The 24,974-nt window shown below is 39.9% G+C and overlaps 1 protein-coding gene across 2 annotated transcripts in view; it reads right to left on the bottom strand.

Moving 5' to 3' along the window:
- Positions 1–218: 218 nt before the first annotated feature.
- Positions 219–24,974, bottom strand: part of tet2 (tet methylcytosine dioxygenase 2) — a 168,191-nt gene continuing 143,435 nt past the window's right edge. For both annotated transcript variants that reach the window (XM_041186250.1, XM_041186249.1), the window contains 3 exons: positions 20,009–20,146; positions 16,498–16,879; positions 219–3,629 (listed from right to left, as the gene is read on the bottom strand). In XM_041186250.1, coding sequence (XP_041042184.1) covers positions 2,431–3,629; positions 16,498–16,879; positions 20,009–20,146 — 1,719 coding nt within the window. In that variant the 3' untranslated portion in view covers positions 219–2,430. The remainder of the gene's footprint in view (positions 3,630–16,497; positions 16,880–20,008; positions 20,147–24,974) is intronic.

Here is a 24,974-nt window from a genome sequence, read left to right as displayed (position 1 = left end):
TACTGCTGTGCGTAAATCAAGCTGAAATTAAATTCAAGTAATGTCAACACCACTCTGAAGCATCTTCAAGTATGGCTAGCATCAACCCAATACCCTATACGTGCACTTTACTTCCAACAGACATGTTGCTACTGAAGCTGGGCCCTGTACAACAAGTGGCACAAGTTCATTCATTCATATGAGATACCAATAAACCCCCACCCACCCCACCCCCCACATGAAAATAACAAACTTCTCATTTCTTTTCTTTTTCTTCCCTTTTATCAGCTCAGTGCATACATCATCCAAATTCTTAAAGAAAAAAAAGAACTATTACATATTTTCTCGCTTAGAATTAAAAACAAAGCCATTGCTTTACTAACGCTCATTTTAGAAGCATCAAGTACATGTATCCCACTATACACATAAAATCCAAATAGGGATTAAACAAAGTGAAAGTATCCCTGAAAATAAAAACAAGATAAAAGGGTGATATTAAAACACAGGTGATGTATTGGCATAAGGAGAATATAAGAGTTGTAATATCCCTGATCTTCTTGTAGAACAAAAGCTTGAGTTTCAAGTTATCAAGTATCAAAATGAAAAAAATTGCAAGTTTATGTCATAAAGACTATTTTAAATTAAACAATGATGGTGTACAAAACACTACTGACTTCTGAATCATCATTTTCCTATTGCTCAGTACAAGAGCTGAGGTATATGACAAGTAGGAACATCTCCAACCCCCTTTAAACTTCTTAAACTCACATTTTAACTGTAGCAGATTGAGTAGCACCATTCTGAAAAGAAAAGCTTAAAAAAAAGTATTAGGAAAATATTACAGTACTAAAATAGTAAAAGCGTTAAGTAAAAAAAAAATTCTGTTTACAAATTAATTTACTGTACACCTTTTTTTAACCTTTTTTTGTTTTTTGTACTTTTATATTTACAAATTAATGATTTAAACATTACCACAGCAAGCCAGCTGCCTGATTTCTCCATTTGGATACAACTAACCCTGTTTTCATCTTCCCTGGCATGTTATCAGCTCTCTCTCTTAAAGACACTGCTTACATTGTAACTATAAAAAAAATACATTTCTACCCAAACATTAACATCTCATCGCAAATCAAATCTATTGAGTGAATATATAATTCATTTATAAATGTCTTAATTGGTCTAGGATAACCATAGTATTATTGTCAAAAACATGCTGTGAGATAAGTGTTAATATGAAAGCCTAGGATCCAAAACTGCACAATCACTTTAGTGATGTACTGTGGACTGTTATATTTTAATATAACAAATATAGCTGCATACTGTATGCGAGCACCAGAATCAGTGTTTTATGTAAAGTTCTGTTAAGGTTTCCCCCTTGTGTCCAGTAAATCCCAAACTAAGGTAATCAATGACACTTAAAAAGTATACATAGCCTATTGTCTGACTTATGGCTAGGATATTATAAAGTACTTTGACAGGTTTTTATTTTACAGTAAATCTCTTAATGCCTTGGTACCCTAATCACCCTTCAAGTTGTCAAAGCTTAAAATATTCAAAGTGCTTTTTGAACACCAAAATCTTACAAAATATTCTGTAAAATTCATTTTGAGGATCCTTACTACAGAATCAGAATTCGCTGACCCTCTAAAGTACTTTACTACATTTTAAATGTAGGCTTTTTAAAAAAAAACAACTGTAGCTTTTAAGTTAAAATGCGCCTATGTTATGAAAGGACACCTCAGCATCAATTAATCAATTGAAAAATGTTAATTATTATGAAACCATTTAAATGGCATTTGAGATTTACATCAAAGATGTTAAAAATCCTCTCAATATAGCACCATGGTCTTCAAACTTTTCATAGCACCATGATCTTCAAACTTTTCAGTGTTTTTCCTGACTAGTCAACTAAAATCGGTTCTAGCTGTTTGAGTTGACTGTTATCTGCAAACAATATATAGAGAAAGGCAAAACAAACTGCTAAGAGTTTGATAGACATTTTATGTAACAAAAACTACATGTTGGAAATTGTAGCTTTTAAATGTTACCCTGGTAACGGTAATACTCAGCACCAGAGGATTAGCTTCTCTTCCTGCCCTGCTTCCAAAGAATAGGCTCATTAATGACATTAGAGGTCACTTGTGTCTGGCATAAATATTTTGATTAAATTAATTTACAGAAAGACTCTGCATGCATCTATATTCCAGAATGATGTTCTGAAACAGCACTTTTTGCATAGGACGCTTTTCAGCTGGGTCCTTACTGTGAACACTCTTTAACAGTTGAGCTGGGATACAGGGTAAGTGTTTAGCAGGCTGTCTCCATTTGCTGGTGTGTTACTCTTTCTTCCAGTGCCCCAAAAAAAACACTGTTTCTTTTCCTCATTGGGTATAGCACAGCTGCCTTGCCAAATGCTAGACAGAATATGAGGTAACCCAAGTGAGTAGGAAGCTATATCCATCGACTGTAAGGCCCTGTAACCCGTGTGAAGGCATATGGGAACGCTGTAGTTACTGAGTTTGTTGTGAAAGTCATAGTCCTTTGTGCAAGAGTCTTCATAAAACGTATCTGTGGTGGCTCTATAGGTTCATGCGATTCTGGGACCTCTCGTTTTGCTTTCTTGCTGTAAGATTTGGTAGGCACATAATCCACACCAAGCCTCTCTGCTTCTTCTTCTCTTTCTCTGGCTTTATCTGCCATCTTGGCCTCCCAGAGTGCTAATCCATGTTTTGGCTCATTCATACTTTTGTGTTGATAAAATACAAGAGAGATCCTTGTTGGGTGATTTCTGTTGGGGTTCTTCAATGGGGTTGTTGCATGTAGTTCGCGTTTTGCACACTCAATAAGAATGGACCCATGGCATGGTGCCACAGCAACCCCTCCAATATCTTTATCTAGGAAGTTATGTTCACTGTCTGACCAAACCTCTTGAGGTTCTTCTGGAACAGGTACCTCATTTTGTGAAGGCATTTGAGAAGTGTTTTCTGGAACTCTGAGATTGACGGTTGCAGCTACTTCTGCTTGTGAAGTATTAGCCATGTCGTAATTAAGTGATGAAGGAAGCCTTGAAATACCATTAGCTCCAAGCATACTAAGTTCATTCTCTTTATTTTCTATCTGGAAAGAATTAGCAGGATGATGATCATTTGCTCGGTAAGAACTTGTATATGAAGGGTATTGGCTGCCACGAGCTACTGCCGAGTGAACCAAAGTCTGATGACTCAAATTTGACACTGATTTAGAAGCAGGTTCCGTTAGCTGGGTCTCAACTTGAGGGGAAGAATCGTAATGAGGATAATGTTGGATGTTTGGTATTCTGTTATCAATTGGGCAACCACTGTAGCCGTTAACCTGCATACCATAGTTACAAAATCTGCCCATACACATCTGATTATTGCCATACCTGTAAGAATTTGAAAACTGCTGATAGAGTGTCTGAATTGGTGGCAGGGTAAGTTTGTTCATTGGAACTTGGTAACGGTACATGTCCACATGATGTGCGAGTGAGGGATAGTAAGTTCCCATATAATGGTGAAAGTTGTCAATTGGTGTGCTTCCATTACACTGGTAACCTGGGTAAGTGCTTGATGGGGCAGATTGGTAGAAACTGGGCACTGAATGTTGCTGAATAGTTGGAGGAATGACGCGACCTACAATCAAACCAAAAAAGAAAGCGGTTTAGAATGTCGGGTATTTCTATTCAGTTATTAGTTTAGATCAAAAGGCTAACATATAGTATTCAATAGCAATAGGTAACACGATCCTAATGAACTCGTGAGGAAGACTTTCCTAATCAACTAACATCTTTCTTATTTATGAACATTGTTCTATTCTACAGTTCAAGTTTTCAGGAAACAATCACCCATTATACAAAGCTGCAGGTAGTGATGGAGGCCTACTATATATGCAAGAAACTAAACACTGTACAGTTCAATGCAATGTATCTCTTTGAAAGCCAGACTTTAAGAGGCCAATGGAACAAGAGAAGGCTGTTTAATCCATAAACTTGAGGAGAAGAATCATAATGAGAATAATGTTGGATGTTTGGTATTCTCTTACTGATCAGGCAACCTTTGCAGCCATTAACTTGCATACCATAGTTAGAAAATCTGCTCATATGCATCTGGGGCAGAAATTAACACTCCCACTGGTGAGTTTGAAGGTGCGGGGGCATGTTAAATCCAGTGGGTGGCCTGTCCACTGCCTACTCACCTGCCACTGCCCCAACTGCAATAATACTGCTTTCACAGAGCGCCGACCCTCTTCTGCTATTACCACATTCTGTTATCTTACCTTTATGCCACTTTCAGTATCTTCTTTAGTCTTTAACACTACCATTAACACTCTCTTTGCCCTGTGTCCATGACATCTTTGTCTAATTTCTTGAGAGCACTACTGACAATGGCCACTGTTCCCGCTGGTGCCACTGGTACATCGAGAGCTGTTGGCCTCTGATTAGCCAGCAGCTCTCTGAGGCAGGACTTCCTGTTACTGGAGGGCAGAAATCCCACTTCAAGCCTATTAATGGTCAATTGACCATTAAGTGACTGTGGGCAGCCATTCTTATCCTGGGTGGGCCTGACATTTTAGACAGTAGGAGGGCGAGAACCATGGCGCCCTGTATAATTCAGTCCCTGATTATTGCCTTACCTGTAAGAATTTGAAAATCACTGAGGGGGAGTCTGAATTGGTGGTAGGGTAAGTTTGTTTATTGGAACTTCTCTTCGATAAGCCAGGAGCAGTCTACCCTATTATGGACTCTGCCTACTTAGTAATATTTAACATTTTGAGGTATATATTCTCTAATGCTAAAAGACTAATCAGGCAAATTCTGCAATATCTATCCATCCCAGTATTGCAACTATTTAGCTTTACTCAATACTCTGCATAGGTTGGCAATACCCTTCAGCCCCAGCAGTTCAACGGCCACCATGCACTGTAGAATATTTTGTGTCTTCTATCAGTGCTGTCCTTATAATCTTCAATTTTGATCCCAATCAGATATTTATTCAGTTCCTTTTTTTTAACAGACTTAATTAACTATCAACTATTTTTATAGCCTGTCTGTTCCATAATGCCACTACTTTGTAACGAGGCATAATTTTTAAATTCCTTTGAGGTGTGGTAAAGTTTGAACCTGTGTCTTCCAGTCTGTGCTCACAGTTGAAGAGAAATAGGCGGTAATTTTGAACTGCTGAGGCAGTAAACTGGAAGGATGGATCACCAGCCTGAACCAGGAACAACCTCAGTTCCATGCCCATTGATTTCAAAGGAAAATAAATTTTGGTGGGTTGTATAACAGGCGGACAATCTGCTCAATCAGTTCACTGGCTAAGAATGAAGATAAAAATCACTCCCACAGTCTCTTATGCCCATAAGGATCTTAAAGACTCCATCCGATCTTTGCATGTTTAATGAAAATAAGTTCATCTTAACATGTAACTTACAACCCTGAGACCTTAAGGGGTATAATTGTAGCCCAACCCACATGGTGGGAATAGAACAGCTTCATTGATGTGCCTATTACACCCTATCTGATTTTATGCTTCAATGATTTCAAAAGGAGTTGCAACATAGCATTTGACATGAACTCTGCCCATGATTAGTGGGTGGGTTAGGTTAAAACTACTCCTCCCCACCCTCTATCCCCCACCCCACGTGTCATTTCTCTAGGAAATTGTAAAAAGTTGAAGTCCCTGTGGAACTCCACTCATCACATCTTGCCAATCAGAAAAATACACATATATGCATACTCCATGTTTTCTGCCAGCCAATCTTCTATCCACATTAATATGTTATGCCCAACACCATGAGCTTTTATTTTCCGCAATAACTTTTGATGTGGCGCCTTATCAAATGCCTTTTGAAAAGACAAGTACAGCACATCTAGAGGCTCTCCTTTATCCACATTGCATGTTATTTCCTTTCCTTTAACTGGGGATAATTGCTTTCACTAAAACTGCCTCTAGACATAATTGGATCATATTGCAGCTAACATTTAAAGATTAATTATTCAATGCGTGAGATCTTTTTCTATTGTATTGCTACAGATAATCAGTTGCAATACCATATAAATAGCTGCAACAAACAAAAGCATGGAATGACAGTGTCTCTAAATTAATAATGTTTTATGTTGTTGTGGTAATAGTCTCAGACATTTGGATCATAGAATGATAGATTTTAAAGAAGAGCAGGCCATTTTGCACATTTTGCCTATACCAGTCCTTCAACAGGAGCTCTCTATTCTATTTCAATTCTACTGATCTTTTCCCATCTCCTTCCATATTCTTCATTTGCACTTGTTATAGCAAATTGAATATTACACCATGTGCGCAGTTTCTACATTGTGCTGGAAGCTTTTAAAGTTGATGCTTTTTATCAAGGCCTTCACTCCCCTCACCTAAGGTTGAGGGTGGAACCCCTAACCTAGGAATGTGACCACTTTTAAAGCCAAACCATCAAATTCAAATACTGAGAAAGCTACAGTTTATCAGACAGTCCACATAAAGAGATTATAAGGGATAGTTCTTGCTCAGTGTCAACTTTCCTTCTTCAGCTGTCTTGGAGCTGTCTAATAGTGAAAGGGAGATAGAAGAACAAATATGTAGGCAAATTTCTGCTTGTAAGAACAAGAGGGCAATAATAGTAGGAGACTTCAACTATCCTAATATCAACTGGGATTTAAACAATATAAGGGGCACTGAGGAAGAAAAATTCATGCAGTGTGTCCAGGAAATTTTTCTCAACCAATTAGTGACAAACCCAACGAGTGGAGGTGCAATTCTAGACCTAGTCTTGGGGAAAGAAGAAGGGCAAGCGGGTGAAGTGACAGTTGGCGACCTTATCAGGGACAGTGATCACAATTTGGTTAGATTTAGCATTACCATGGAAAAGGACAGAGATAAGGCAGGAGTAAATGTCTTGAACTGGGGGAAGGCAAATTTTGTAGAAATGAGAAGGGACTTGGCTGAGGTGGACTGGACAGCACTGCTGGAGGATAAAACAGTGGAAAATCAGTGGGAAGCACTAAAAAGCGAGATCCTAATTGTACAAAGTAGACATATCCCCTACAAAAATAAGAGTTGTACTGCCAAATCTAGACCCCCCTGGTTGTCTAGAGGAAGACAGGGGAAAATCAAGCAGAAAAAGAAAGCGTATGATAGGCACAAAGAACTAAGCACTGCAGATAGCCTAGATGAATATAGGAAGTGCAGGGATGAAGTAAAAAAGAAAATAAGGAAATCAAAGAGAGGGCATGAAAAAAGATTAGCAAGTAAAGTTAAAGACAACCCAAAGATGTTTTACCAATACATTAATGCTAAAAGGTTAGTTAAGGAAAAAGTGGGACCTATCAGAGATGAAGATGGAAACTTGTGTGTAGACGCAGAGGCTGTGGGAAGGGTTTTGAATGAATATTTTGTCTCCGTGTTTACAAAGGAAAGGGAGGATGTAGCGATAGTAGTCCAGGAGGAACACTGCAAGATATTGGATGGGATAGTCATAAAGAGAGAGGAAGTACTCGAAGGGTTGAAATCCTTGAAAGTTGATAAGTCACCAGGGCCAGATGGATTGTTTCTGAGGCTGCTGAAGGAAGTCAGGGAGGAGATAGCAGATGCTCTGGGGATGAGTTTCCAATCTTCAATAGATACAGGGGAGGTACCAGAGGACTGGAGAAATGCAAACATAGTTCCATTGTTTAAAAAGGGATCAAAGGAAATGCCAAACATTTATAGGCATCGGTGGTGAGCAAATTAGTAGAATCAATCCTGAGAGATAGGATTAATTGTCATGTGAAAAGGCATGGACTAGTCAGGGATGGTCAGCATGGATTTGTTAAAGGAAGGTCTTGCCTCACAAATTTGATTGAATTCTTTGACGAAGTGACAAGAAGGGCTGATGAAAGAAGGGCAGTGGATGTTGTGTACATGGATTTTAGCAAGGCATTTGACAAGGTCCCACATGGCAGATTGCTCAGGAAAGTAAAAGCCCATGGGATTCAGGGTAATGTGGCAAACTGGATAAATAGTTGGCTTTGTAACAGGAAACGAAAGGTAATGGTTGATGGATGCCCTTGCAAATGGAAAGTTGTCTCAAGTGGTGTTCCGCAGTGGTGTTGGGACCCTTGCTGTTTGTGCTATATATTAATGATTTGGACGTGAACGTGGGGGGCACGATTGGGAAATTTGCAGATGACACAAAGATTGGCCGAGTAGTGGATAGTATAGAGGATAGCCATAATCTCCAAAACGATATAGATGGGTTGGTGGAGTGGGTGGTAAAGTGGCAGATGGATTTTAACATAGAGAAGTGTGAGGTCATACATTTAGGGAGGTCAAACAGTTACAGGGTTTACACAATAAATGGGAATATACTAAGAGGGGCAGATGAAGTGAGATTTGGCATACAAGTACACAGGTCCCTGAAGGCAGCAGTTCAAGTATACAAGGTTGTAAAGAAGGCATATGGAATGCTCTCCTTCATTGGCAGAAGTATAGAACATAAAAGTAAGGATATAATGTTGGAATTGTATAAAAGACTGGCGAGGCCACAACTGGAGTATTGAGTGCAGTTCTGGTCACCACATTACAGGAAGGATGTAATAGCTCTGGAGAGAGTGCAGAGGAGGTTTACAAGAATGTTGCCAGGGTTAGAAAAGTGTAGCTACGAGGAGAGATTGGATAAGTTGGGGTTATTTTCCTTAGAACAAAGAAAGCTGAGAGATGACTTGATTGAGGTGTACAAAATTATGAGGGGAATAGATAGAGTGGACGGGATAAAATTGTTTCCCTTGGTGGAGAATTCTAGTACCAGGGGACATAGGTTCAAGATAAGTGGCAGAAGGTGTAGGGGTAACATGAGGAAGAACTTTTTTATGCAGGGGGTGGTGGGTGTCTGGAATTCACTGCCCAAGTTGGTGGTAGAGGCAGAAACTACAAACTCTTTTAAAAAATACCTGGATCTGCACCTTAAGTGCTGTGAGCTGCAGGGCTATGGGCCGGGTGCAGGAAGGTGGGATTAGAAAGGGCACCTGGGTGTCCTCGGGCTGGCATGGACAAGATGGGCTGAATGGCCTCCTTCTGTGCTGTAACTTTTCTATGGTTCTGTGGTTCTATGGAGTCACTGGGATAACACCTCCTGACTCATCAAAGCCTGTCCACCATCTACAAGGCACAAGTCAGGAATGTGATGGAATACTCCCTACTTGCCTGGATGAGTGCAGCTCCCACAACCTTCAAGAAGCTTGACACCGTCAAAGGACAAAGCAGCCCGCTTGATTAGCACCACATTCACGAACATTCATTCTCTCCAGGGGAATCAAAGGTTATTGGGGGTAGGTGGGAATGTGGAATTCAAAATGCATGCAGATCATCCATGATCTTATTGAATGGCAAAGCAGGCTCAAGGGGCCGAAGAGCCTACTCCTGCTCCTATTTTGTATGTTGGTAAAATATCTCCTGAACTCCCTTTATCCACTGGTTGCTCTTTAATAGTCCAATGGTTTTAGACTTCTTCTTGCAACACATCCAGACTTTCTCTTATTATTCCATGTTTCCCACTTCCAGGATTTTTACTTTTTTTAAAATCAGCCACAAATGTATGGCTCACTGGCTTGCAGCATAGAGTGACCTTCAAGAGATTTTTTTTTAATTGGCAATTTTTGACTTTGTGCAATTGTGTAGGATGGGTGATAGTGAATCACAGCCCATTTTACATCACTTCCAATTTTTATTTCTATTGACTTCAGTAAAATTCACCATTAGCAGAGATGTAAAATGGGCTGCTGATTTGCCATCATCCATTTAACACTATTCTGCAAAGTTGAAGGTGGCCTCCACTGTGTTTGTCCTTCTCTAATCTTTGGACACTATTACCGTTGCCAATGAGACCCTAAAAATGCTCGCCAAGATGTGTTTGATTATACCAATTAATCCCTGGTAAAGTGGATTCATCCATAACAATTTTAACAATTTGTTATCCAGTAAGACTTGGACAACAATTGGTAATTGATTCCATTATTTTACACAGATGGAAATAAAGCTACTGTGTCTCCGAAGCTCAATATGTCTTGTCCCCTTTGTTAATATGGGCATGACTTTAGCCTATTCCTAATCTACTGGTCTCTTCCTCATGCCCTGGGATAACCCCACAATGATTTGTCAGGGCCTCAAAATCTTCTCTATAGTCTAAATACTCTGGGGTAAAGGCTATCTATTACTTAGGATTTATTTGTTTTGAGCTTATTTTGCCTATCCATGTTTTCCACCTCTTTGTATCAGTTATTGGTTTTATTTTGGTTATTTCCATTTAATGAGGGCATATTACTTAAGTCTTCCCATGTGAATAAATGAAGGATGAAATCAATTGCAAACATTACAAACTAATAATCCTCCTCAGTTTGGTTTAGAACATGGACAGCACCAGGAAAGCCACATTTATTGCCCATCCCTAATTGTTCTGAGGTGTGGTGGATCTTCTCCTTGAACCACTCAGTCCTTAGAAAGGTGGGGGACTTCTATAATGATGTTTGGTAGTTTCAAGCTCTTTTACATCTTTTGGGTACTTTTTGTTACCTCTTTCCTGGTAGCTCTTGTCCTGTAGTAGTACAGCATTACTAGTTTACTGCTGTGCTTATCCTCTGTGTTTTTTGATTCCTCTTTGCCCCTCTGATTGTCCTTTCTTTTCTTATATTGATCCCAGTGAATCCCTTCCCTTTCTTCCTGCCAGCTTTGTAGAGCTTATTTTCCTGTTTAACCTTTGTTTGTTAATCCATTTCATTAATCTTTTTTGAGATGTGAACATTGCTGGTTAGTTCAGCATTTGTTGCCCATCTCTGACTGCCATTGAGAAGGTAGTGGTGAGCTGCCTTCTTGGACCACTGCAGCCCATGTGTTGTAGGAACACCCACAATGCTGTTAGGAAGGGAGTTCTAGGATTTTGATCCAGTACCCCAAGTCTGGATGTTGTGTGGCTTGGAAGGGAACTTGCAGGTGGTGGTGTTCCCATGCATCTGCTGTCCTTGTCCTTCTGGTTGGTAAAGGTTGCGGGTTTGGAAGGTGCTGCCGAAGGAGCCTTGGTGTGTTGGATCTTGTATATGGTGCACACTGCTGCCACTGTCTGTCGATAGTGGAGAGAGTGAATGATTAAGCTGGCGGATAAGGTGCCAAGCAAGTGGGCTGCTTTATCCTGGATGGCGTCAAGTTTCTTCAAGTTGTTAGAGTTGTGTTCATCCAGGTAATCACACCATCCATAACACTCCTGACTTATAGATGGTGGAGAGGCTCTGGAGAGTCAGGGGATGAGTTAGTTGCCACAGGTTTCTCAGCCTCTGACCTGCTCTTGTAGCCACAGTATTAATATGGCTGGTCCAGTTCAATTTCTGGTCAATGGTAAGCCTCAGGATATTTGTTAATAGGAAATTCAGCTATGATAATGCTATTGAATGTCAAGGAGATATGGTTTGGTTCCCTCTTGTTAGAGATGGTTATTGCCTGACATCTATATGGTGTGAATGTTATTTGCCACTTGTCAGCCCAAACCTGACTGTTGTCCAGATTTTGGTGCATATGGACACAGACTGCTTCAGTATCTGAGGAGTTGCAAATGGTATGAAATATCATCCAAATCAACAGCGAACATCCCCACCTCTGACCTAATGCTGGAGGAAAGGTCATTGATGAAGCAGCTAAAGATGATTGGGCCTAGGACACTACCCTGAGGAATCCTGCAGTGACATCTTGGGACTGAGATGATTGTCTCCAACACTCACAACCATCTTCCTTTGTGCTAGGTATGACTCCAACCAGTGGACAGTTTGCCCCCTGACTCCCGTTGACTTCAGTTTTACTCCTTGAAGCCATACTCGGTCAAATGCTGCCTCAATGTCAAGGACAGTCACTCTCACCTCACCTCCTGAGTTCAGCTCTTTGGTCCATGTTTGGACCAAAGTTGTAATGAGGTCAGAAGCAGAGTGGCCTGGATGCAACCCAAACTGAGCGTCAGTGAGCAGGTTATTGCTGAATAAATGCCGCTTGATAGCACTGTCAACGAAACCTTCCATCACTTTGCTGATGATCAAGAGTAGACTGATGGGGTTAAGTACAGTGAAGGAGCTTCATGAAGTAAAAGAAAATTGCATTTATATTGCCTTTCATGACTTCATAATATCCTAAAGTGCTTCGCGGCCAATGAGGCAATTTTGAAGTGCAATCATGTCATAACGCAGGGAATGTCACAGGCAGTTTATGCACAGCAAGGTTTAAAAGAAAAACAATAATATGATCTTAACTGGATAATCTGTTTTAGGGATATTGGTTTAAGGATAAATATTGGTCAGGACACTGGGTGAACTCCCCTCCTCTTCTTCAAAATAGTACCACTTTTACATGCACCTACCAGGGCAGACTGACCTTGATTTAATATATCATCTGAAGGCCAGCTCCTCTGCCAGTAGTGAAGTTAGACTATGGGACACTAATGTTTACTGTATTTCTTCGGAGTTAAGGAGCTAAAAACCATTCATTTTAGATGGATTAGGACATTCCTCAAACAGCAGAAAGTTGAATTTCAGACAAACGGGTTGAGCTTTCTCTTGTTACAGAGGATTGCATTACATAGGATATACAGCGTAGAAACAGTCCCTTCAGGCCAACCCATGCATGCTGGTGTTAATGCTCCACTCAAGCCTCCTTCGATCATTTCTCATCTAATCTACCATTGTAACCCTCTATTCCCATCTCCCTCAATTCTTGTCTAGCTTTTCCTTAAATGTAGCTATACTATTCACTTCAACCACTCCTTTTGGTAGCAAGTTCCACATCACCATTTTTTGGGTAACCAAGTTTCTTCTGAATTCCCTACTGGATTTCTTGGTGACTATCTTGTATTGTTGGCCTCTATGCCCTTCCCCACAAGAGGAAACATTTTCTCAGTGTCCACTCTATCAAAACCTTTCATAATTTTAAAGACCTCTAACAGGTCACCCCTCAGCCTTTTTTCACAAGAAAGGAGGCCCAGCCCATCAATCCATTCCTGATCTGGAAACCCACACATTTCTGGTATCATCCTTGTAAATCTTCTCTGCACCCTCTCCAATGCCTCTATATCCTTTTTATAATATGGACACCAGAACTGCATGCAGTGCTCTAATTGTAGTCTAACCAATGTTTGCTACAGGTTTAGCATAACTTCCCTACATTCCAACTCTATCCCCCTAGAAATAAAGTCTTGTGCTTGGTTTGTTTTTTATGGCCTTGCTAACCTGTGGCACAATTTTTAGTGATTGATATATTTGTACTCTGAGATCCCTTTGTTCCTCTATCGCAATTAGACTCACACCTTCCAAGCAATAAGTGACCTCCCTATTCTTCCTACCAAAATATACCACCTCACATTTATCTGTGTTGAACTTCATTTGCCAATTAATTGCCCATTCTCCAAGTTTATCAATGCCCTGTAATTTGTTGCAATCCTTCTCAGCATTGGCTATCCTTCCCAATTTGGTGTTACCTACAAATTTCAAAATTGCATTTTGATTTTAAAATCTAAATTGTTAATGTAAATTATGAGCAGCAGTGGTCCCAGCTTTGATCCTTGTTTAGTGGAATTCTCACCTGCTATCACACTGAATAACTAACTACCCTTTACACCCACTCTCTGCTTTCTGTCTTGAAGCCAGCTAACAATTCATTCTGTCACTTGTCTCCTGACTCCACATTTTCTGACCTTATTCATTAATCTATTATGGGGCAGCATATTGAAGGCCTCTGAAAATCTGGATAAATTATACATGACACCCTGGTCCACACCGCCATCATCCCCAACTCCTCATCCTCTTCCCGCGGCACATTCCCATGCAATCGCAGAAGGTGCAACGCCTGCCCCTTTAGCTCCTCCCTGTTCACTGTCCAAGGCTCTAAATGCTCCTTTCAGGTAAAGCAGTGCTTCCCTTGCACTGCCTTCAATTTTGTCTACTGTATTGCTGCTTCCAATGTAGCCTCCTCTACATTGAGGAGACTAAACTGGGTGACCACTGTGCGGAACACCTTCGCTCAGTCTGCAAGCATGACCCAGAGCTTCCTGTTGCTTGCCATTTCAACACACCATTTTGCTTTCATGCCCACATGTTCATCCTTGGGCTGCTTTAATGTTCCAGTGAAGCCCAACGCAAACTTGAGGAACAGCACCTCATCTTCTGATTAGGGACTTTAAAGCCTTCTGGATTTAACATTGAGTTCAACAAGTTCAGACCATGAACCGTCTCCTCCATTTTTAGCTCCTTTTTAATCCATTAAATTTATCTATTTATTTTAAAAATGTTTTTAATGCTTTTTCCCCAAACCACATCCCCAACCGCAACAGGGCCATCTGTCGCTTGTTTTTATGTTTTGCTTTCACAGAGTGCTTACTCTTACCTTACCTTACCTTTATGACACTACCAACACCTTGTTTAGTCTTTAACACCACCATTAACACTCCCTTTGTCCTGTGTCCATGACATCTTTGTCAAATTTCTCCTTAGCCCCCACTGACCCTGATCTTCTATCTTGCTCCACCTGCTCCACCCCCTCTTAAACAGTATAAAATCCATCACATTTCTACCTCTCTTCAGCTCTGAAGAAGAGTCATAGGGACTTGAAACGTTAGCTCTGTTTCTCTCTCCACAGATGCTGCCAGATCTGCTGAGTTTTTGCAGCATTTCTGTTTTACTTTAGATATATTACATCTGCTTACTGCATTACCATTGTCTACTCTCTCTGCTATCTCTTAAAAAATTCACTAATGTTGGTCAAGCAATATTTCCCTTTTAATATGCATGCTGACTATTCATTACTATATTTCTCATTTTTAGATGTTCATCTATTCTTTCCTTTTGTAAGGATACCATTATTTTCCTACCACTGATGTTAATCTGATCGGTCTATAATTCCCTGGACATGTGCTGTCCACTTCTCAAATATAGGAATTACATTTGCTATCCGCCAGTTCTTTGGCACTACACCTTTGTCTAATGAATTAAATACGAGAAGTAATGATTCTACTATCTCATCCCTTGATTATTTTAAAATCCATGGCTGCAATCTGTCCAGGCCAGATGCTTTGTCCTCTTTGCGTTTGTTTAGGTTGTTCAATGCATCCACTTTAAAAAAATTTTAAATGCACTTCTCATTGCCCTGTTAAATAGCGAAACAAAATGATTATTTAATATTTCTGTCATCTCTCTGTTACCCATGGTATTACCCTTAATAGTCATATTCCCATCACAGCCTTCCATTTTTTATTGATGTGCCTATAAAATATATTATTTTGTTTTATGTTCCTTGATTACATTTAACTGTTTCTCTTTGCCTTCCTAATTTTTTTTTTGATTTAGCTCCTAATCTCTTCATATTCTCTCATCATATATGCTCTGCCTCCGTCTACATACTTAATGTATGCCTCTTTCCTAACCCTAAGTTGTTCCCTTATGTCTTTATTCATCCATGGGGTCTCACATTGGTTTAGTTGTTCCCTTCCTTTTACTGGAATATATCTTCCCTGCAATTTGTTGAATACTGTTTTAATTGCTTCCCATTGTTGTTCTACGTCGTTGTTTACCAATATATTACCTAGTTTATTTTCCCAAATTCTATTCTCTCCCCTCAAAATAATCTTTTCTACAGTCCATTATTTTAGTTTTCAACAGGCTTATGCTCTTTCCTGTCATCAATTTAAAGGGCAAAATATTGCGCTTATTGGGGGGGGCGGGTGCACGACCCGAACTAGCGTAAAATGACATGATGATGTTGGGTGAGTGTCGTGCAGTCGCATGATATTTCAGTTGGCGGGCGCGCGCAGGAGTCAACTCTGTGCCTCAGGGAGCTTTTCCTGTGCGCATGTGTGAACTTCTGTGTTCACCCTCCACCCTATCCCTCAAACAGGCAGCGCTGAGCGCTGCAGTGTATGTTTCACGCTGGGCGGGTCTTAATTGGCCTTGCAGCGTGAAATCGCGGTTGGGCCCTGATCACGGGCGGCGGGTGCTTTCGTGGCCACTCCCAGTCCTACCTGCCACGTACGTCCGACGAGGGCAAGACTCTGCCCAACATGTATTATATTATGGTCACTATTACCTAGATAGTACCTACTTTTCTTATCTGCTCTGGTTTATTCCCCATTCCAAGATCCAAAAGCGAATCTTCCCTTGTTGGGCTTTTTACATATTGATTAGAAAGGCGTCCTGTATATACCATAGGAACTCAATTCCCATATCCCTTTTACCCATCTCTGATTAATATCAGGGTAGTCACCTGATATTGACTGATATCACCCAGGATTATTTTTTTTACTCAATTCTCTAATTGGTCTGCATCTTTTTCCATTTCCTTCCATTATTAGGTGGCTTGTAGGCTACACTTCTTAAGGTGATAGATCCTTTATTAACTTCTATCTCGATCCATATGGATTCTATTTTTAGCTGCGCCCCTTTTTTCTACTGCAGGATAAGTCTAGAGACAGTTGCTGAAAATCTGGAATAGGTTTTACCTATATTACTTGGCATCTGCTGGCTGGCTGTTACATTCTCTGAGCCGGCTTGATTTGATCGCGCTGCTGTCGAATGGCCCTTTTCTGCTTTTGTGGCGCTGTTCTCCTGATTCAAGAGCCTTTCCGCCGCTGCGGCTGCTGCAGCTGCCTTCTTGGCTTCCTTCTTCTGCCGCCCGGTTTTCACGGGGCGGGCCAACATTCTCACCACACGGGGGAAGGAGCTTAGCACCTGAATAGAACCTTGCTTGATCTTTTCATCCTGAGCTTCCATGCTTCCAAACTCATCGGTGGGAGAGATTTTGTACAAAGGCAGCACGTGGAGCTGTTCGTCGTCTGGTATTTGGCCAATAACCCGATTGTCTTCTTTGGTAAGTGTACAAACCTGCACAGGTTATTGGAAAATAGCATTCATCAAATTTATATTCATTGATAAATTTTGTTGTTGTACAACTTAAAGATGTGAAACTCAGATACAAGTGGGAATCTACACTCCAGGTAATGGGGGGAAATCCAACTTTGGAGCAGCTAACACCTTCACCATTTTACTAATACAACCTGACAACTTCTTTTCACATTGTGAGAAACACAAGGGAGAAGTTGCACAACCAAGGGCTGTGGTGATTTTCTGCTTTTATAGCCTGTCCCACAATGCAGATACAACTTAGTGTGCACGATTCAACCAAAGAAAATCTGCCCTTTTTCTGAATTTCTTAAGCTATTAGCACTGTGGAGACTGAGTCCAAGCAGTGAGAGAACTCTGATGGATGATAGTGCAGCAACAGGCAGGAAACAGCATCCTGAAGGAAGGCACAACATTTTAACTCCATTGCTAGGCAATAGAAATCTATCTTGGAACAAAGACTATGATTGACACCCAAAAACTATTTACATCGTTTATCCTGCCAAAGGTTTTGAAGTGGTTCTGTGATATGAATGTAGCATTAAGACCTTGCTAACTAGCCCCAAATTTCTGTGATGGTTGGACAGCCTTGTGAGCAATCCTACTCTTTGCTTCCAGATTCCCAATATGCCACCTTGTTAAGTGAATTGTAAAGTTTATCTCATACTCTTTTGCTTACTTTTATTGTTATCTAAACTTGCTTTTTTAATCAAACATTTTGCACCTCTTTACATAGCAGTGCTACTCAAATTTAAATCATGACGAGTTTGTAAATACACACCGTTTCTTTCATGAATATTGAGAGATGCACGGGTGGTGAAAGAGGGCAAAAGTATTAAATTTTCATCTCTCTCATTATGTGTCTGACATGAACAGTATTAGTTTAGCACTTCCAATGAGGAGAAACCCATTCTGTTCTTTATGAAGCCACTTTTAACATCAGGGTCTCCATGTTTAATGAGCACGCTGAATGCAAGTTGTAACTGGACCTGTATCCAAAACATTTTAGATGTTTGCAGTGATTCTAATCAAAGAAAAATTAAGGAGGGTGAAAGTAGCCAATTGCCAAAAAAAGGGATACTTGCATTTATATAGCACTTTTGATGGCCACTGGACGTCTCAAAGCACTTTACAGCCAATTAAGTACTTTTGAAGTGTAGTCACTGCTGTGATGTAGGAAATGCAGTAGCCAGTTTGCACACAGCAAGCTCTAACAAACAGTAAGGTGATAATAACCAAATAATCTTTTTTGTGATGTGGATTGAGGGATGAGTATTGGCCAGGAAACCAGGGATAACTCCCCTCTTCTTCTTTGAAACAGTGAAATGGGATCTTGTACGCCCACTTGAGAGGGCAGACAGCATCCAAAAGACAGTACTTCCAATAGTGCAGCACTCCCTCAATACAGCAGTGAAGTGTCAGCTTTAATTTTTGTGCACAAGTCCTCAAGTGGGACTTGAATTCACAAGCATCTGACACAAAGGCCAGAGTGCTTCCAATTGAACTGTGGCTGTCAATAGCTAGACATCACTGTCAGTGTTTCAGTTTGTGCAGGTGATTGAGATACAGGAGCTGCTTGACATTCCCAGAAGTTCTGGTTGTCACAAACCTACAGTTCTATACAAAATCTACCAGAAATCCAAGTTGCCAAATAAACCTATTACATTAAAAAAGCCTAGTGATCACATTAAGTATGGGGGGAGGGATTCAAATAAATACAGACTATTGAGGTAAATATGGCTTTAGTGACCATGCCTGTAATTGTTTAAGTGCAGGTAAATATGGGTGACTGTGGGATTGTGTTTCACATGCAGATTACTGAGTTAGTGTAAATAATTGAGTTAGGATAGGTGATTGGGTTGAATGTAGGCGATTGGGTTGATGTAGTGTCATGTCTTAGTAATATTATGAACTTTCATTCCATAGTTTTAAAAGCTGGAGATAAACTATTAAAATGGCCACTGCAAATCATGTGACCTTTGGCATTTTGAGCTTCAGACAGTCCTCAGTTTCAAGTGAATACTTAATTAAATACAGACATTCACAGCCATCCAGGGAATTCCCATTGCTTAAGGATGTATCAACATAAAAGAGCTATAGAATTCCAGCTGGCATGCCTGTCTATTTCCCCCTGGACAAGAGGGGACATCAGAATTCAACGTGTGTAAGACAAATGTGAATGGATCCTATCAACCTTCCATTGTATTATGGTCCCTCATCCAAACTAGAATTGATGTCTCAAACTCTCACGGTGTTAAACAACACATGATGATTGGAATCAACATACACACTACCCTTTGTTTGGAAAAAAGACTTTGAACATGTGGAAGTCACATGCTGAGGAAGCCATTTTGTTATTTTTAAATCAGCTAGAAGCTGTTCTGCATACAGGGAGTTTTATTGAAAGCCATCGAACTGGCTCTAAGCAGCCGTGGTAATAAACAGCAATACCTTGAAAGTGGGAGATTCTAACAAAGTGAAGGACTCCCCAAACAGTTCCAAATTCAAGTTCATCTGAGAACCAACCTCCTTGAAATTCAACCATAAGAAATCTCATGGCTTACTGAGAATCCATCACTTTAACTGGCCTTCAGTTCAACTTTAAAGCAAGGAATTTATCTAAGAAATTACAGGCCTGCCACAAAAGAGATTAAGATGATCATAAGCTGTAACAATATTTCATCTTTATCAATGTCTAATCTTTGCATGTGAGTGTGTGTGAGATGAGTGAAACTTTACGTTATCTTTGGGGCAAGCGGGTGAGAATAAACAACCTTTTATTTTAAAGCACAAAAAGCTTACTGCTGGAATTATTTAATTGGGACATTCACCCTGGGGTAGGAAAATACCCACCTCTTACATATAAATATGCTGATCATGGACATTAAAAGGGAACAAATAAATTATGTTCACGATAGTAGGTTGATGTTACATATGATATTGACTGAGCTACTGTAGATAATTGAGTTAAGTGTTGGTGACAGTTAAACATGGATTTTGATTTAAATCCACATGATTGAGATGATGGAAAATGAATGGCTTAACTGCAAGTAAATAGCTTGGAAGATCAGTGATTAGAACAAAAAGCTTCTGAAGAAAATTAATACATACCACTGTGCTTCCATTCTGCATGTTGTGCAAATCCCTATGAGCATGAGCACAAAAATCTACACAAGCAGTCACCCCTGAGAATGGATGGCCCTCCACCTGGCCAAGCCGGCAGTCTATCGCCCTCTGCTCAAATTCAACCTGCAAAAATAAAGGGTAAAGCATGATTCATTTGCAATAAAACAACAATTCCTTGTACAACTTTCCCATTGTAGTTTCCTTCCATTTAATCCGCTGCTGCTTTTCCTGTGTGTGCAATCACATATTGAGTTTCCTGTATCACAGGTCTGCAATGCACAAGGTAATACAGAAGGACAATTTTAATTTTCATCAGAGTGGGAGTGAAACAGTTTTTATAATTGTAGAAACAAGTTCCTTTCCATTGGGCTGGTTACAGCTTTGCTGCAATGCATGAATTTGAATTACACACACAATGATGAACCAATCAGAACACAATTGCAATTATATTGTTAAACCAAGAACAGGGTGTTTAACAAGCACAAATCTGTAAAGCTCTTGATGCTACTGTGCAGAAAGTGTGCCTCTGCAGCTTGGTTTACCTGGATCTATCAGAGCACTAATGTACCTAGGAGGCTCAATCCAGTAAAGGCAAAGAGAACATTACAGCCTGTGGCAAAAACTCTGTGTCCTGGAATTTCCACTTTCTTTAGGCATAATTCACCCAATATTGGTGTATCTGGTGCTAACAATTGTAGAACTTTAAATGCAAATTGTGTTCCATACAAATAGAAATTCCACGATTTTCCATACAAGAACATCAAGCTAGAAGATGACCCACAAAACTGGCCATGAATCCAGTGTAATTAATCACCATTGGGAGTTTCTGCTAATCACGCTCGTTCGCAGGCTTTCGAGAATGGTCCAAAAATTAACTGGAAGTTTTGGATGCAAGGATACTAATCATGTTTTGAAAGATTTGGATTTTTTTTCCCTAAAATTTACTGAGGAATTCACCACAGTACAACAATCCAACTAGAAATTAGTTTTGTATATTATTTCAAAGTCATTTTCACTAAGGTTACTCAGGTGGTAGATTGACATTGTGATTTAAGGTGCTTAGTTTTTTGTGATAAACTAATTTTCAGCAGTATTAATGGAACTTTACCAAGTGACCACTCTTAAACATATCACAGGATCTTTTTAAGTAAAATTTTGCTCGGTTACACTGGTTCATGGCAGATTGTGCTTTCAATGACATTGAAATGGGTTTGAGTAAAAACCCAGGGAAAGAAAACACTTTTCTAAACAGCCACAATTTTGGGGACAACATGCACTGCAAGCATCAATTACAGGTAAAGCAAAAACTACCCCTGTGTATGGCAGTGCTTCTTGCTGACCACTTGATAGAGATTATTACCAACTCCAAGAGATTGATCACCAACAGCGGATAAAATGAGTAATTTCTGTCAACTGTGAGAAGGAAATCAATCCTGGATGTCAACAGAATTCAGCTGGTGGCAAGAGAAAGTATTACATGTTATACAAACAAAATACAATTAAGCTGTAGCTCTGAGACTGTATCTACCCATTAAGATTGACATTTTGTGTGCTTGGGGTGGTTTGCCTACTGTGAGTACGGATTGGGTTGTTCCAGGTACCCAGAACTACACTTTCATCTTGCATGCTAACTCATATTAATTGCAAAGCTTTCATATTTTGTAGTGTAGGTAAATGCTGAAAATGAAAAAAAAGGTTCTTTACTTAAATGTTATATGTAGTAATAAACCAACACTTCCAGTTTCCATTGTTTCACTGTCCTGTGGAAGTTTCTAGGTAAGATGCAGGTGAACAACAACAAAATAGGTGTTCAAGATTACATGATCATATAAAATACAGTTTATCGCTCGGGATGGCTGTTCACTGCTCGATGCTTCTTTATCACTGTTAGCTAGCATAGGGGAAGTACATGGACCTAGGGGATGGAGTGTGAAAATAGATCAATGGCCCGCATGTGTGTATAGTGTAAATACATTCTTAGTAACACAGGAGATGGGGTGTGGTGTGTGTGTGTTGTGACATTTCTTACTGTAGCAGCAGCTGTAGAGGTCAGACTGTATTGTCCTGTGAACATTGCTAATTAAGATTCTGTCAAAACAGGTATCGGTTTTGAGAGTAGATCAGTGAATGTGAGCAGATCATTGATAATACTTGCCTGAGCTACTCTACCAGGATCAGCCATGAGCTGTTGCCCCTTCACTGTTGCTGTGTCAAAACCTTGAACTCCTTTCCACACAGCACTGTGGGTATACCTACACCTCATGGACTGCAATGGTTCAAGAAGGCAGCACACCACCATCTTCTCGAGGGCAATTAAGGATGGGCAATAAAAATACCAGCCTAGCCATTGAAAACCACATCCCGTGAAACAATAAAAGAAAGGCAGCTGTGTGAGTCAACCAGGGTAGATCAGCAAGAAATATAGGAAAATGTTAAACAGGGAAAGGGTGGTACAAAAGGGATGTGAATGGGTAACAGTAAAGATAAGCAATAAAAGAGGTGGGAGTTACTGCAAGAAAACAAAGTTTCAAGCAGATTAATCATAGGGAAAATGGCAGATTTGTGGTGGATGGATTTTTTTTTAAGAATCAGAGGTAATTTGTCACAACAATCAGTTTTGGGTCCATTACCTTTTCCTTCCCGTTGCTGAGCCAATTTTAGTACAATTCACCACTTTCCCCTGAATTCAATGATCTTCCATCTTCTTAATAAGCCTTCTGTGGGCATTTTGTCAAATGTCTTCTGAGAGTCCATATTTATAACATATACAGCACCACCTTGTTCAACAATCTCTTGTTATCTCACCAAATAATTCAATCAAGTTAGTCAAGCATGATTTATTTTTAACAAACCAATGCAGACTCTCCTTGATTAACCCATACCTTTCCGAATGGAAGCTATTTTGTCCTTGCTATTGGTTCCCAACAGCTTCCCTACCGCTGATGTTAGACTAACCGGCCTGTAGTTTCCTGGTGTATCCCTTCCACTTTCTTGAACAATTGTATAACCTTCTAATCCTGTGACAATGAAAGATTGTGACCAATTCCTCTGCTATTTTTACCTTTGCTTCTTTCAGCAAGCTGGGATGCTTTCCATCTGGATCAGGTGACTTACCAAATTTTAGTATCTCTTCTCCATCCATTATTATCCTTTCAATAACTTTTCTCTACTCTTTTAATGTACTTCACGTCGTCCACTTCCTTTGTAAAGACAGAGTACTGAAGGAATACTTTTGTCACATCCTCTGTGTCAACACGAAGATTTTCCTTTGGGTCCTTAACATGCCCAACATTTTCCTTAACAAACGTCTTATATATTCTATGTTTATACAACATTTTAATGGTCAATTTAATGTTGCCTGCTAATCTTTTCCTGTGACATCTCTTTGCCTCCCATATTAACATCTTCAATTCCCTCCTGTACAGAACTGAACTCAGTTCTGATTAAAGTTCATCAACCTGAAGCATTAACCATTTCTGCCTCCACGGATGCTGTGTGATGTGCTGAGTATTTTGAGTGTTTTCTGCTTTTATTTTGGATTTCCAGCATTTGCAGTATTTTGTTTGCTATGAGAGGAGATTGTTTAGGATTGCTTCTCTGTTGGCATTAGAATAGCCAGTGAAGTCACTAACTTTCACTAACAAGGTCTGATGTATAATGAAGAAGTCATCCGGGATCTTGCAATTAAAACATTTATAAGGGAAGGGTTCAGGAGGGCATAAGAAAGGTCAGTGAGAGAACCATTGTGCTTCAGTGATTATGTTTTGCTCTGAGAAAAATAGCTGTTAATAAACTGAACAGTAAAAGCAGAAAGGGCTTCCCTTCCATTGTAACTGTTACTTGTATTGTGCTCATAGCTGAAATGGATGTGAAAAGAGTGTTGGAATAATATCTACTTGTTAGAGTCTTATTAAGGATCTATACTGAGAAACTAATGTATATTTGTCTGGAAAAAGAAAGGTTTGCATTGACATAGCACCTTTCATAATCTCAGGCCTTTCACAGCTTCAGGACATTCCAAAGCATTCTACAGCCATTGTAGGAAACATGACAGCTGATTTGTGCACAGCAAGATCCCAGACATGGCAATATACTAAATGACCTGATAACATGTTTCTTTAGGTATCGGTTGAGGGATAAATGTAGGCCAGGACACTGGGAGAACTCCCTTAACCCTCACTGAATAATGGTTTTACAGCCGCCTGAGAGGGCAGATAGGGTCTATGTTTAACTTCTCATCTGAAAATGGCACTACCAACAGTGCAGCACCCAGTCAGTAACAGCCTGGATTTCATCTGCAAGTCCCTGGAGCAGGAATGAGACAGAACCCAGAAATTATAGAGCAGTTAGCCTGACAGTAGCACTGGAGCAGATCCTTAGCACCCTCCCAATAATACATGTTTGTCTAATGAATATCGAATTACCACCTTACTTCATGTACCCCAAGGATTGTTTTAAAGGCATTTTGGGATGTCATTCCAAACTCTGTTTTTTTCATGAAAACCGTAAACAAGTGTTTTTAGTTGTGTGGAATATTTGAAACTATTTCAAGTACTAAATGGTGACTGATGAGGAGAAATGGCCATTGTAATTTACTAGGAGTTTTTATTTGATATGGGGCATGTTTAATGTAAGATGGAAGATTTGTAAGGGAGGGTATAATGCGAGATTGAGGGTATACAGCTGGTTTGATGGGAACTGAGGGTTTGTAAGGGCTTGTAAGAGTCGTTAGTGGATGAGATTCCTGGCCCTGTAATGCCAGGTATATTGGAGATTGTGCCATTTGTATTGTAGGTGCTATTTCAAGGAAGGAAGGAGTGAAAGAAAAAATAAATAAGAGTTGCATTTCATAACCATCAGATGTCTCAATGTACATTATAACCAATGAAATACTTTTGAAGTGTAGCCACTGTTGTAATGTAGAAAATGCAGCAGCCAATTTGCATACCGC

This window comes from Carcharodon carcharias, chromosome 4 (genome assembly GCF_017639515.1).
Source record: "Carcharodon carcharias isolate sCarCar2 chromosome 4, sCarCar2.pri, whole genome shotgun sequence".
Taxonomy (NCBI): Eukaryota; Metazoa; Chordata; class Chondrichthyes; order Lamniformes; family Lamnidae; genus Carcharodon; species Carcharodon carcharias.
The sequence above is the reverse complement of the archived record's forward strand: the minus strand, read 5'-3'. Positions and strand labels throughout refer to the sequence as shown.